At 34.7% G+C, this 15236-nt stretch overlaps 2 protein-coding genes across 2 annotated transcripts; one reads left to right on the top strand and one right to left on the bottom strand.

Annotated features, from left to right (window-relative positions):
* Window positions 1-561: 561 nt before the first annotated feature.
* Window positions 562-8781, top strand: LOC134271022 (uncharacterized). The gene is made up of 4 exons (XM_062753287.1): window positions 562-714; window positions 1530-1856; window positions 5243-5430; window positions 8689-8781. Exons 1-4 carry the CDS (start codon window positions 690-692, stop codon window positions 8779-8781), a joined length of 633 nt encoding a protein of 210 aa, XP_062609271.1. The 5' UTR covers window positions 562-689.
* A 1510-nt stretch (window positions 8782-10291) lies between these two features.
* On the bottom strand, window positions 10292-12420 carry LOC134271019 (uncharacterized). Its single transcript, XM_062753286.1, has 3 exons — window positions 12315-12420; window positions 11335-12159; window positions 10292-11076 (listed from the first exon to the last, which is right to left on the bottom strand). The coding sequence occupies exons 1-3, from the start codon at window positions 12418-12420 to the stop codon at window positions 10292-10294; spliced, it is 1716 nt and encodes a 571-aa protein (XP_062609270.1).
* Window positions 12421-15236: the final 2816 nt, after the last annotated feature.

The following is a 15236-nucleotide window of genomic DNA, read 5'->3' as shown; positions in this document are numbered from 1 at the left end:
TCATTTGATATCAAGAATGATGACACTTTTCCCTTGAATTTGGAATTTTGTCAAAATTAAGCATTTTAAAGGAAAACAAAGCTTTAGAGAGGAGAGAACAACTTTGGATGTCTCGCCCAAAAGTAACAAAAAGTGGTATATATGGCCATATAGTTACATGGATTTAAAAGAAATTCTTAATCGTTTCCAAGAAAAATATGCATATTTAGATATTAAAAGACTGTATTTTGGAAGGACAATGGCGACCTCACTAAGAAAAAGTGTCATTGCGGCAGTGTTTGATTGCGAAGAACACTTGATTAGAGATACCAGACTGAAAAAAATTGAATCTTTTGATATTGTATACAGACTTTGGAAAGATATCCTAACTGAAAATATAAATACAGAAAACGTGGACGCCAGCGAGAGTTTATTTGAACAAGAAGCCGCTGAAAGTATTGAAAGAGTTATATCAGAAACGAGCATCGAGGTTATGGAGAATCACTCGAATATTGAAATAATAAGTGGATCTTCTTTCAAATCAAGACGTAATGGAATCGAGATAATTAGGCGCTGTTCCACTTGGCGAAAATCCTTTCCCAACAATAATTGAAAATTTGCCTGTTGATTTACGGGAGGGTCTCTTTTTCCCATGCTCCAATGGAACGTCGTACTACAAAGAATCATCTGAAGAATTCATTAATCTACGTATGGGATGTACTATTGGGACTGCAGGTATTTGTTAATTATAGCAATTAAAAGATGACGGGTTTTTTATTTAAAACAGAAAAAAGTCAACACAAGATATTCGGTTTGCTTCACATGAATACCAAAATAGGTCTGCTAATAACGTTGCGCAATTGGTACCCATGGGAATTTTAATAGATTGTTAGAAGACCTGGTCTTAAAAAACAACATCAGAATATTCTTTCACCATATTATTTTTCAAATGACCGATGACATTGTAAGTAATTTCAATTTTATAAATAGAATTGCAGTGTCCATATTTTGCTTCGGGGGACCCAAAATGTGTGTCAAAAAGTAAAATAGGAGTTCACAATCAAAGGTGCTTGGTTTCAGGATGGTGTTTTTGTGTATTCTTTTTTTTTTCTAGGTGTGTCTTAATACTCTCAATAAAATAAAAATGAAAATTCGCCGAAATTAGCAAGTTTTAAAAATATCAAATTTACTGTATATAAAAAGAGTAAGGAGGGTCACTCGCCAATTTTGATTTCAGGGAGTGCCTCGGTTTACACTTGATTTAAATCAATATTTACATTTTACCTACCGATTTCGGTGAGATCTACCTTAAAAAATGATTGAATGACACCTTTAAACGTCTGCCGATTTGAACCTGCCGTATAAGACATGCAGTAAACCCAAAACTTCCACTATATCAAGTACAGAAATTGAAAGCAAAGGTCGTGTCGATTTCTAACGATGAAAAATGAAGAGGCGTCCCGTAATTAAATGGAAAATCTAGAGAGGTCAGAAACCGCGCCAAACTAGTTTGTACTTGAACGTGAGAATAATGACATATAATTTTACAGGTGGAACTGCTTCTGGAACATTGGGGGGATTTGTAGACTTAGGACAAGGAGACGTAGGTTTCATTACCTGCGCTCATGTCTTGCACGAAAAACTACCAATTATCAAGGAAATTATGACGGCATCCTTTTCTGTTGTGCAACCAGACTTTGGAAAATGTGGAACAAATAAAATTTGTGGACAACACATTCGAGCTGTCTGTCCGTTTTCAAGGGGACCTAATGCAACATCCGTTGATGAAGCTTTGGTAAAAGTATCTTCGAGCAGGAAACCAGTAAATGGTTTGTTTGCTGGATTACATGTATCACCGAAGCAAGTGTGTGAAGCAAGTAGCAAACTTTACAATATACTTATTAGTATATGAGTATTTTAATATTTCTGATCATTTTTCATAGATTCAATAAATTTTATAAAATATAGGTAAACACACATTGTAAACAAAGACCTAACAATGAATATGTGTACATGTATATCGTTTATAACATCAAGAATAGTATTCCTTTTTTGCAAGACGGAATAATTCTATATACATTGTACTAAGAAAATCGATTCACAAAGACAAAATGAAAGAAAAGAAGTTCACTCAATTCAAATGTCATTCTGAATAAATAAATCGAAGAAAACAACTTGCATCCTTTTATAATCAATGTCAGAATTTTTTTTTTTTATTTTTTTTTTTTTTTTGTAAAATCAGAGTGAATTATAGCAAAGTAATTTTGTTCATCCCAATCACAAACAAATCGGATTTAAATAAACAGCAGGCATGTTTACGAAGCTATCTTCGAACTAGGAAATGACTTATGATATACTTACGACACTTCTTAAGACTAAGTGGGGTTTTTGAAAGTATCGTAACTTAAGAAAATTCATAAGAATTATCTGTAAGTTACGACAGCTTTTGACTTATCTTAAGTCTATCTTAAGCCCAAAAAAAAATCCGCGTCCATGTTTTTGCAGGCTCGACGAAATCGTTGTATCGATCAGACGTGACAGAGTATTTAGAGATGCGGGAAGAATTGTAGGAACTGATTACAGTAAATCGGGACCGTAAAAGACAGTACTAATGCTCGAATCAGAAATCATCTTCTCAAAGGACGTTCAGCTGTGAAAATTACCACTGCAATATAGATTTCGTTTTATGTACTACATGTAGTACTATTAATTTTTGTTGACATGTTTACAAAAGCAAATGTAATACAGCTTTACTAATAAATGACAATGAGCACTATTAATATTTCTCTTCATCTAAAAGTTATTAATTTTTGCAACCTAAACGCTGAATACGTCTTTAAAAATCATGGATTTTTTTTTATTTGTATATCATGTGTTTTCTACAGATGAATTATTAAACATCAATACAGGTACTGCATTTACACATGATAGGGATGAACATGTAGCATCGGTTTTGAAAGGTTAAGCCGTAGAAAAAAATCCAACTTGCAAAAAAAAAATTGACAAATTAAATAAAGAGAAAATTTTCTAGCTCGAAAATCCTATTTCATTTTGTGGAGGAGTAGGTTAGGTTCTAACTTCTTTCAGTGCCTTTTTTTCATACACTACTGCTTGACTACACATTACCTTTACTTTACTGTATTACAAAAATAGTTCATTGGGAAGGGGCGGTCTTTCAATCAACATTTATCCCCATTTTAAATTTCATGCCTGCATGCATCTATTTTCCAAGAATACCCATTATGAGAATTCTTGTGAAATTCAGTGCCTCACGCAGATGCACAACATACATGGTAAGATGTAACCTGTTAACAGTCAACAGACCTGTTCACAGAAATAAACTATTTAATTTCATTTAACAAGAGAGAGAGAGAGAGAGAGAGAGAGAGAGAGAGAGAGTTAGATTATATGGTTACTATGATTTTTTTGGTAACCTCACAGGTGTTGATACCGCCCCCTATGCCAGAAATAACAGTACAAATAGTCACTCCAACAAATGGCGCTGTGTTCCTCAACCTCATCAAGCAGTATTTCGATTTCAATCTAAGAAATATTAGGGCTCCTCTTTCGACTCATCTTGCTGGGTGTTTTCATGTCGAACAAGAGATTTTCAATGAATAAGAGCTCCAAGGAGAAAATTGGCACGCTTTTCATCGTTCAAGAATTATAAATGATCGAATGGCATTTGATTAAAAATGCAACTAATATTAAAGTATGTCGTGAAACTAAGATGATTAATAATTAAAAGAATATTATTTACATGAATAAATTAATTTTCTTTATATTTTCACTTTTTTAAATATGTTTATTGTGATTACATAACGTATAGCATTGATATATTGCAAACAATGACAACTCTGATTTCTTGACAATGGTATAAAGCTTTGCATATTTCTATGTCATATTGATTTAAGACGTCTTAGCTTATGATAATCATAAGCTTAAGACAGCTTTGAAAACACTTAAGATAATCTCACTACGATGATCTTAAATTTTTCTTAAGAAGATATGTATTAGGAAATTTCTCATGAACAATTCGTAAACATGCCTGCGGTTGACTATGATATCAAAAGACATAGATATTAATGTGTTGTAAGGAATAGTTAAGTTGAATCTTTTCATATTATTTACTTGAAATGTTTTGAATACTTATCGGAAATTTGGAGAATCCCCCGTGATTTACAATATTTTTAGAATATATTGAAACATAGTACGACTGATCGGAGTGCCTCCTTGTAAATATTTTTAGGACGTTCAAAGTTTCTTTTTAGGTAGATAGGGTAGTTCGAATTTGTCTTGCTTCACTGGAATAATGAAATTAATAAATATTGATTTTGAAGAAAATCATCCTTAGAAAGAAAATATGATGGAAATCTTAATACATGTAGATTCTGTAAATGAAGCATCCTTATCACAGATACAAAACTTTGATTGGATTTTTCCATGCAGTATGTTGGAAATGGTGCATTATATTACCGTAACATTCTCAAAATAACCATAACTGTGTTATTTCCCTTACATCTACAAAACAGTATAATACATTTATCACGATACTTTTAGAAATAGTTTTGATAGTGCCTTTTCCTTTACCTGTACACAACAGCATGTCAATGCCTAGGATCTCTGCTCCCAACAGAAAATGAAAAAAAATGGGATATTATTCTATAACTTTGAAATTAAAGTCTTTACATTTAACATGCTTTAAATGCTGTAAGTATACTATGTTTTTAAGTATTTTCGACTTTAGTAAATATAACGACATTAATTTAACAAAATTCTTGAAATCCATTTGGTTTGAAAAGGCTCGTAGCAAGCAAAACTAATTAACCACGGCTTACTATGGATAAGATCAGGACGTTCAACATTTTTTTTTTTAATTTCTTATTTTCGAATAAAATAATCCTATAATAATAAATACATATAGATATTAACATTAATTAAATATTTTATATTTGGCTCTGACACCCAGTAGATTCTTTTATTTTGTTGCAATTGCAAGAATTCTCTAAACCGTTTTGCTTTTTGTGTCTAACTTATGGAATTGCATTGCCTCAAGCCACGGTCCAAAGTCTGCATATAGCTCTCTCCAGTATGGGAGCTAGATCGTACATTTTGGCCGTGGTTTGCGACGATGATGGAATTGTAGAATAAAGATCTAGAAGTAAATATTTTTATATATTTTTAATATTTATACTCTCGTTTTTGAATACTTACGATATATATGTAGCATAAAAAAAGTTATTTAAATGATTTATCATTACAGGGTTTAACATAGAGAAACCGCCTTCATTTAGTATTGGGGAGATCAGAGATCTGCGTGGAAGCATTTCAAGTGAACACAGATTCAAACCGTGCTTTAAAGTAGGTGCAGAATTTGGTCTATCTAAAGGAAGTCTACACCTTAACTGCACGGCTGTTCGGTTAGTATCTGGTACATTGAAACGACAGCCTGTCAGTTGCTGTATATATATATATATAAACTCCTTCAAATTAAGCCAGATATTGATCAAAGCAAGGTGATTCGGGAGCTCCGGTTTTTCAAGTTGATACTGGCGCTTCACCGGAAGAGGATCGTTTTGTCTGCATAGGAATTGTGATTGGTATGACAAACAATCTTACTGGCCATTGCTTTGTGATGCCTATTAAAGAGATCTTAGAACAACTCAGGCTTCCAAATGTAAATTCATTGTATACATTTGAAGAAAAAATGGATTGCAATTGATCCAAATGTATTTGTAAAATTTGATATTCACCGCTCATATATTTCAGTCACCTTTGAGCTTTTCATTAAGAAAAATAAACCTAATTTTGGTTTATTTTGAGACAATTTTTATCTCCCAATTTCATGTTCCTAATACAGATAAATTATAATCAATTATAACAAAAAGCTAAAAATTGTTTGAATCGAAATGGCTTACTTATTACACTGGTAATTTAGCGGTAAACATCAAAAGACTAAAAGTTAATTTGATGGTGGCCATGAGTGTCAAACAAAATGAAAGAGTTATACACAAGAACTAGTAGCTTAATGTCAATCAATTTCAAGTACCCAATAACGGATCTTAATTAAGGTGATTGACAAAGGAAAAAAGATCAGGTAAATCTGAGGGTGGTGCTTTTTATCTTGGGCTTTAAGATTGACAGTCGATGGTATGGCATGTTTAATCCCTTTCAAGGATTCTTTTAATATGAATAGAATCGCAGCAGTATGGTTCATGATGAAAGTAGTTATTGCATTTTTCGTGTTAAACAATCTTTTTTTTTTCCAAAATACTTCATTAAAGACTTTATCATTCATTTATTTTAAGGGTACTTACCACAAACAAAAAATGGATGCGCGGCTTGATTCATATTTTTTGACTGATTTTGATTTGTATTGATATAAATAATAAATCACTGAAATATAAAGAAATCGTAGGTTTTCCTTGGTGCTTAGATTTGAGATTTTATTTTGCCTTCTATATAATTCCATACAAATTTTTGCACATTTTTTTAACTTTATGACAAAATCTTAAAAAATTCTCCCACTCTATTTGGTAAACATTATTCAGGTTGTCAATTTAAATGAAAAATCTATGAGAAATAATGCTGATTTCTGAAAAAAAAAGTTTGTGTTATTTATCATTAATTTAATTTAATTTTGTTTGTATTCTAGCCTATCATTGGTTGATTTTCAAAAAGGAATTATGTTCAAAGCAAATTATTATGTATAATCTTGTTTTATATGGGGACACACACCCTTGGTAACCAACTGAATCATCGGTATCCAAGCAATCCCCTAATTTCTAGTCCTCGGGATCCATGGAAAATTCCAGATTCAATAAATGTACCTTTAACATCAAACAGTTACTCTATCTTACCTCATGTAAAAAAACATCATGACTGCTAGATCAATGTATCAGTTATTACCTCCCCTTGCTTCCCATCACTTCCGTTACTACAGTTGTAATATTGTATTATTCACAGCGGTAAATTTGAACTCATAAAAAGAAGACAATTTTACACCAAAAGTTGTTACATTATTTTAAAATAAAATAATAAGGAATGACTCTAATTCTTGGTCAAATGTTTGGCCATTAATTAAAGTCATTCCTTAATTATTATATTTATTTCTGCTTTTTGGTCATACAATATTATGGATGTTTTACATAGTTCTAAAACTATTTAATTTTTGTGACTCTTTTGTGGACCCTTGATTTGTTTTTACAGAGATATATATACCGGTATATAGATTGCCTTGACTCAAGAAGGATTTTTTTAAACTTTTTAAACATATCTGTATGTTTTCATGTCTAAGACATCAAAGATCATTGTAAATATAGAAGATATATAGTCTCATTTGGCGATAATTTTTTGTTCGGTATAATCCTGCATTGCTTATATAGTGGAATGCATTTAATATTTGAAAATATCTCCTTCTCTTCTCATAGACCTAAAGCAGATCAGGTATTTCTGATAGTGCCGATTTGTTTTTTTTATTTACTCACCGTATACAACGGGTAACGCGGGGGAGTTCCTAAACAGTATTGGGAGGAAGTCGTTTTCAGCGTATCGAGGAGTATACCAGCTGTATTCTTTCACCGATTCTGAATCAGGAGAGATGTAGCTCATGTCTTCTTTCGGTAGTTGTAAGATTTTTACAAAAAACAAATATCCCAATGATGCAGTAGTTAAGTTTTGTCTTAGTCATTTGTCGGCTGTAGCTTAGTCTTCTAAAACACTTTGATATTATCTGACAGATTTCATATTTACAGTGACCCAGTGGTAAAAACATGCATGACACAATTTACGACTTGCATAGGGCTTCTGACAATTAAAAACAGCAAAAGTAAACATTTATTTTTTAAGTATGTATTCCGGATAGGGCTACTCTGTTCACCATCACATCATCGCACCATCGAAGTTTAGGTCGATAGCGCAATGACGCGATGGTGCGATAACGATGAAGCGATGGTATAGTAGCGCGATGACGTGACAATGCTATGACTATGGTACGATGGCGCGATGGCACAATAGAGATGATATGAAAGTGTGATGACGATGGTTTAATGGTGCGATAACGCTGAAGCAATATTCATTATCACTTCATCTTGTTTTTGCTTTTTTTTTCAAATTATCGCGTCATCGACCTTAACTCGATGCTCTATGGTGCGATAGTGAACTACATGGTCCTATCTATGGAATCCGGATAGGGCCATGCAGTTCACTATCGCATCATCGCACCATCGAGGTTTGGGTTGGTAATGCGATGACACGACGATGCGATGACGATGAAGCAATGGTGCGATAACGATGAAGTTATGTTGCGATAGTGCGATAACGATGAAGCGATGGCGCGATAATGCGATGACGATGGTACGATAGCACTATGAAGCTATGCTGCTATGACGCGATGGTGCGATAGCGATGACACGATGGTGAGATGACGATGGCGCGATGGTACGTTGACGATGAAGCGAATTTCTCTGTTACACTATCGTTCTATCGCACCATCGTCATTACATTGTCGCGCCATCGCATCATAGTCATCGCACCATAGCTCCATCGTCATCGCGCCGTCGCATTATCGCGCCATCGACCTTTAAGTCAATGCTGGATGGTGCGATAGTTAAGTGCGTGGCCCTATCTGGATTCCATACCTATCACTATTCAAGACCATACTGTATTTATGTACCACAATTATAAGACTGTAGCCTGACTGTTTTGTAGGGGGCGAGGGGATGTCAGGGAAAGCACAATGCATATGTATGGAATCCGAATAGGGCCATGCAGTTCAAAATCGCAACATCGAGTATCAACTAATAGGTCGATGGCGCGATGGTGCGATAACAATGAAGCGATGATGCAATGACGATGGAGCTTTGGTGCGATACCGCGATGACGATGGTGCGATCAAGCGATAAAGCGATGATGATGCAATAGAACGATGGAGTAAAAGTGAATATTGCCTCATCGTCATCGTACCATCGCGTCATCGTCATTGCACCATCGTGCCATCACTATCGCAACATCGTGTTATCGCACCATCGCCATTGCTTCATCGTTATCGCACTGTCGCAATATAACTTCATCGTTATCGCACCATTGCTTCATCGTCATCGTCATCGCATCATCGTGTCATCGCATTATCAAACCAAACCTCGATGGAGTGATGATGTTATAGTAAACTGCATGGCCCTATCCAGATTCCATATTTCTCTGCATTAAACTATATCTTTAAATCATGGAATTCAGATAGGGTCATGCAGTTTACAGTTGCACCATTGAGCATCGATTTAAAGGGCAATGGTACAAGTGGGATAGCGATGCAATGGCGCGATAATGCGATGACGATGGTGCGATATCACGATGGAGCGAAAGTGAATAACACTTCATCGTCATCGCACCATCGACATCGCATTATGTGTCATCGCTATCGCACCAAAACGTCAACGCGCTATAGCTTCTTCGTACTATTGCATCATCTCATCGCATTTCTGCACCATCACGTAATCGCACTATCGCCCCATCACACAATAGCCCCATCGTCATTGCGTTATCGCGTCAAAGCACTATCGACCCAAACCTCGATGTGCGATGGTGCAATAGTGAACTGCGTGGCCCTATCCGGATTCCAAATTATTTCGATATTTGGTTCCTTTATTTATGCCGTTACAGCAGGGATTTTTCTCTCTGGCTTTAGTTGATTAGGAAAAAAAAGAACAAATGCTTGTCTATGGTAAATAAAAGGAGTAAAAAAACAAGAGGCCCTTAATTTTGAACAGAACATATACAATTGTACGTACAAGAAGAAGTTTTTAAGCCAATGCTTACAAGTATTACCTCCGCTCTGATGTAAATATACACCCTAAATATGATATTTACACAAGTTCATTTATAGACAGACGCACGGTAATCAGAAAATTGACATCAGATTAAACAAATATGATTCCCTCCATATGACATGCCTCATCAAATAATGTGCTAAATTTAAAAACCTCGCTGCTGAGAAAACGCGACGAAAAGTTGTTATGTATGACAAGTACAGACGCATGGATAAATATGAAGTTGAAATCGGATTTGAACAAAAATTATTCCAACCGTATGGCATGTCTCAGCAAAAAATGTGCTTAAATTTCAAGCAACTGCGATGGGTAGTTGTTAGGAAAACTCCTACCAAACATTCGTTACGGACACCCAGCTACAATTAAATGAACAGATACAAAAGCGCAAGACAGTATACCCCCTCATCCATCGGGGCAAATTAAGATTGCGACGTTGTTGGGTGAACGCAAAAAAACTATTTGCTCTTCATAGAAATTAGTCTGTGTGATTAAGACGTCGTTTTCTTTAAACTCAGGTATTCCAAAGTTTCCAAGTGGTTTTTCTGATTGCCATATCCCCATGTAAACATCTGAACTCTTGTTGTTCTTAGAACGGATCGAACTTTGCGTAAGCGTTCAGTGACTTTCGTCTTTGATCCTTTTCTCAGATTATGAATGGAATATGCAAGAACGCCTACATCAACCATAATTGACAACGGAGGCAAAATTGCATCGGCTATAGTTACTGCTCGTAAAATCACGCGGGCTATGATAATAGGAAACCCACCAAGCATGCGCAGTGCTCCAGTTGCTGCTTGAACTACTGTTGGAGCTACGCTGTCTGCATCTTCCGTAGTAAATTTGTCCAGCTCGTCTTGAAGTTCTCTGAAAGACTTTTCCATACATCGAGAATTCTCACGCAAATTCATCTGATAGCATTCCAGCCTAGATATTGCCTTTCTAGATAAAACGAACTCGGTGATTTTGGTTCCTATTACTGTTAAACTGCCAAGTGTTCCAATGACGCCTGCTGCAACTGCTAAACCAAGGGAAACTCCTGCAGTGAATGGCGCTGTTACTAATCCAGCAATTGCCAAAGATGATCCCGCAATTCCAACAGAGGAACCCACGATACTTGAAATGTTAGCGTTTTGCCTTCGACCCTCTAATGTATCAATGATATTGTTGCAAAATATTTCAAGTGCCACGTTGCATCTCAACCAGTTGTCAAGACGCAGTTTTGCTATAGTCAGTTTGCTCTTAACGTTGTTCATGTCAGAGTAAATCATAAAATCTGCAGAGAAAAAAAAAGAAATTAAAACACATCTGTAAATAAAAATACGCCACATGGAAACCTTTTCAATGCTTATTCAAATGCAATTTATCCAGATAAATTTTGTGATTAATGAATCATTCGGGAAATCTGCAGCGATTTTTTTTTTTTTTTTTTTTTTTGAGATCCACTTATTTCATTGCATTTAAAGATTATCGTGAATAATAGTTTGTTCATTTTATCTAGATTGATTTTAAATCATTTTAAAATTATAGTAACCTGACTTTTCTTCATGATTATGTTCTACCGAAACAGTCAGTGGTGGATCTTTCAAACAGTTGCACAGTTGATCCTTTGGTACAATTCTATGATATTGTCCCGAAAAAGTTCGATAGAGAGTTATATAATACTTAGATCTTCTTGATTCATCGGAAACGCATTTGTGGACTGAATTTTCTCCTGCAAGATATTGACGTCTTCGAGCAAAATCAGTAGGCAGTTTTTTCCTGTTTATCTGAGAAAAACGCATCCATTTGGTTTCCAATCTTTGTTCATTGATTTCAGTAGAGAGTACATAAATTGCAACTTGAAAATGAGTTGCTACTGCAAAAAGTTCTAAATCACCCAAATTCATCCCATCTTCGATACGATCAGCAAAAAATTCTGCACTTTCTTTGACTAGTGTTTCGTGAAATCGGAGAAAATCAAAAGTACGGTGCTTCCGATATCTAAAATTTTCTAAAAATTCTGAATCAGAGTTTTTCTTTTCATTCATCAGCAGATGGCCATAAACTAATGGATTTTCCTTGATTTCTCTGACTATTTTCATCATGATCATTTGAAATTGCTTTTCGTTTCCAAACATTTCTTTGCTTATGCAGCGAAAAAGAGAATAAGCATAATCAGACATTTCATCTATCAGATAATCCTTCATATCCTCTCTTTCCATGATTAGAAGAACCTCGGAGTACATTGGAATTACTCCAACTCCCTGACGAACATCATCACTAAACATATTATCTCTGGGTTTCTCTTCCATAAACGTCACAAGTGGCCAATGACGTGTTTCTGATGACACTGTACTGTTCTTTACTTGCATAAGTTCTATAAATAAATAAAACTGAACATTCAAATACTCAATTAATATAAATACAAATAACATTGATCTTTCTTTAATGTTATTAATAGATTACTAAAAACATCTTTACATCCAGAACGTTTCGATACTATTATTTTTTTTAGAATTCAAAATGACTAACCATTTGATGACGATTCAACATATGGGTGAACATGGAGACAATTGCAACCATTTTTTGGCACAATTCTGTCAAAGTACCCACTAAATGCATTGTACAGTATGGTCATATAGTATCTACAAGCAGGATTTCGTGCTTCGTTGCATTTCCTTGGTGAGATTAAAACCCATTGCACTTTTTCAGAATACAAAAACACATATATAGGAATTCCTGTCCAATCAGTAACAATCTCTAAAGATTTTTGAACATCATCATCAGCTGCAAGACTATATGTACATGTTTATGTTTAGAAAATATAAAGTACACTGTCATTCAAGTGTTTTGTATTAAATGTTAAAAACAAAATAATAATAACACAATAAATAAAAGACAGAAAGAAGTGATAGATCTGCAATTTCGTGCACATAAACCATGGAAGAATGAGTGTTGTAATCTACGCGTCGTTCCGATCAACTCATAATTCGACATGTCCCGAAACGATTGGTTATAATTACGCCTCGATAAATTGACTACATGTGTTATGTTCCTAATAATTTAACTCTGTTTAAACAACATACAATCAATCAAACTTCTATTAAAGAAGCACTACACTTAAATGTCCATCTATAAGTTGGTTGTCTGGCAATAAAGACTCGTGATTTTGTAGTAACGCAATTTCTAAATTAAACTTTGATGGCCCATTGTGGCACCAACCTACCCTTGGGGGTCATGGTTTTAACAAACTTGAATCTACACCAACTGAGGATGCATGTTATTGCACTTTTTCGCATCTTTCTTTGCCCAGTACGTAGTTGGCCCAAAAAAGGGGGTTTTAATCGATTCCCTTATTTTTCACTTTTTATATTCCCTCCGCTTAGAAGAGGCCCTAATTCAAACAAACTTTCATCTTTCTTCGACCATTATCACGGCCAGGAACACGTTAAGTTCCAAGACAGTACCGTTGTCAGAAACCTTTAAAGTTAAGCACTGAAAATGGCTCGTTGTCATGAAAATACAGGTAAGGTTATGACAAAAACTATCCAGTGTCATTACTTGAGAAGACAGGTCGTGAGCAGTTTTTCATTTTTTAAGTTAAATAATTTCAACCAATGTCTGAAATTGCAATGGGGAACAGGAATGACTCCCCTTTTGGTGTTGTATGACTTTCAGCCGTTAAAATGAAGTAATAAAAGAGGAGTTTGCGTTGGCGATATTAAACCCTGGTGAAATCAAACGTGGATATCATTCATTTTCCTTCTGAGATGTTATATTTTTTGTAAATAGAATATTACATATATACCAATTGATGCAGTCAGTATCAAGACATGTTATTAGCCTTTACAGAAAAAAATAAAACAACAATGTCAAACTGAAAATTTTGATTTATTATAATTTATGTCCGTTGTCATACCAAGATACGAAAATTCAGTCCGTTGTCATCGGTCCGTTGTCGCTATTTTACTGTACGTTTACATTATAGGAAGGAGGTCGATTCAGTTTTTTTTATGCTGTGATAAATTTCAAGCATGTCTTCGGTAAATGGGTGAACTAATTAGTCATAAGAAACTAAAGGTTTGCTATTTTCTATATTTTATATAATGTTCAGCTTTTGTTTGTCATACATAAGGGCTTAAGCCTTTTTCCTTAAGGACAGCCGAGACGTTCCTTAATATTAGATAAAATTTTCAAAGATTTTATCATTAGGTATTGCTGCTTAAACATGTTTACCCACAAAAAATAGAGGTACCTTACCAGGCATTTCTTCAAGATACCAGGGGTAGTTTTCCTTTTGGGAAGAAAATTATTTTTCCTATTTCAAATGTGTAAGTGTTTGGATTTTTTAAAAACCTTTAGAAACTGGTTTAGAAATCAGAATGTTATTAAAATTTTGAATATTTTTCATACAGTACGAAGACATACAAGACAGATATTGAGGAACGTCTCGTCTGAGCTTAAAAAACTAATTTCAAAGTGAAGGAAGAAATATGCACGCTAACCCACGATTCCCGCCTACATTTTGCACTTATTTTATTCAAATTAATGGCAATTTTGCCATAAATCGGTTTTATACAAAGAACAGTTCAATGGTAATTGATGAATTGTTTTAATACCAGCGCTAAATAGAGAATCATCCCTTTTTCCAACTGTTAAAAAAGGCCGGGGGGGGTTGAAGATATTCTCCATTGAAAGATCAACATATTGTCCCACGCTTGAAAAGTGGGGGATATATTAGTTTGGGTCTGTCCGTCCGTCTAGCTGTCTAGCTCTCCGTCCGTCCGTCCGTCCGTCTTTCGGTCTGTCTGTAACACTTTCGTTTCCACACGATATCTCGAGAACCCTTTGAGCCTTGGCAATGAAATTTTGCATAGCAACTCCCTATGGACTAAAAAAGAACCCTATTGATTTTGAGGTCAAAAGGTCAAAGGTCAAGGTCAAATTCGCAAATTCTGTCTGTTATAACACTTTCGTTTCCGCGCGATATCTCAAGAACCCTTTGGGCTTTTGCAATGAAATTTTAGATAACACTTCCTATGGCCTATGGAAGACCCCTATTGATTTTAAGGTCAAAAGGTCAAGGTTCCAGGTAGTAAATTTATACATTCTGCCTGTGTGTAACCATGGTAAGTATCCGAAGGTGTAACATTTAATAGATTTCTCATAGCGGCATTAATTGAATTATCTGTGATAATTTTGTTTTTATTTATTTATTTATTTTTTTTTTTTTTTGAACGATTTTTGCCTGAAAACATATCTTTGATAATATTGTTTTTTGTCGATTTTTGTCTATAAAGTACAATTCATGTATAAACATACCCCCCCCCCCCCTTGAAACACAAAAAGCTTTGGTTTGAATTTTTAAAAAAAACAGTCCATATTACGTGTAAAAAATAATTTTTGTTTCACGGGGGGGGGGGAGTATTTTTCGTTTTTCATTGAATTTTATTG

Source organism: Saccostrea cucullata, unplaced genomic scaffold (genome assembly GCF_032062105.1).
Source record: "Saccostrea cucullata isolate Sc308-1 unplaced genomic scaffold, CSIRO_AGI_Scuc_v1 ctg639, whole genome shotgun sequence".
In the NCBI taxonomy this organism is placed as follows: domain Eukaryota; kingdom Metazoa; phylum Mollusca; class Bivalvia; order Ostreida; family Ostreidae; genus Saccostrea; species Saccostrea cuccullata.
Note: the sequence above shows the minus strand (reverse complement) of the source record. Positions and strands in the feature narration are given on the sequence as shown.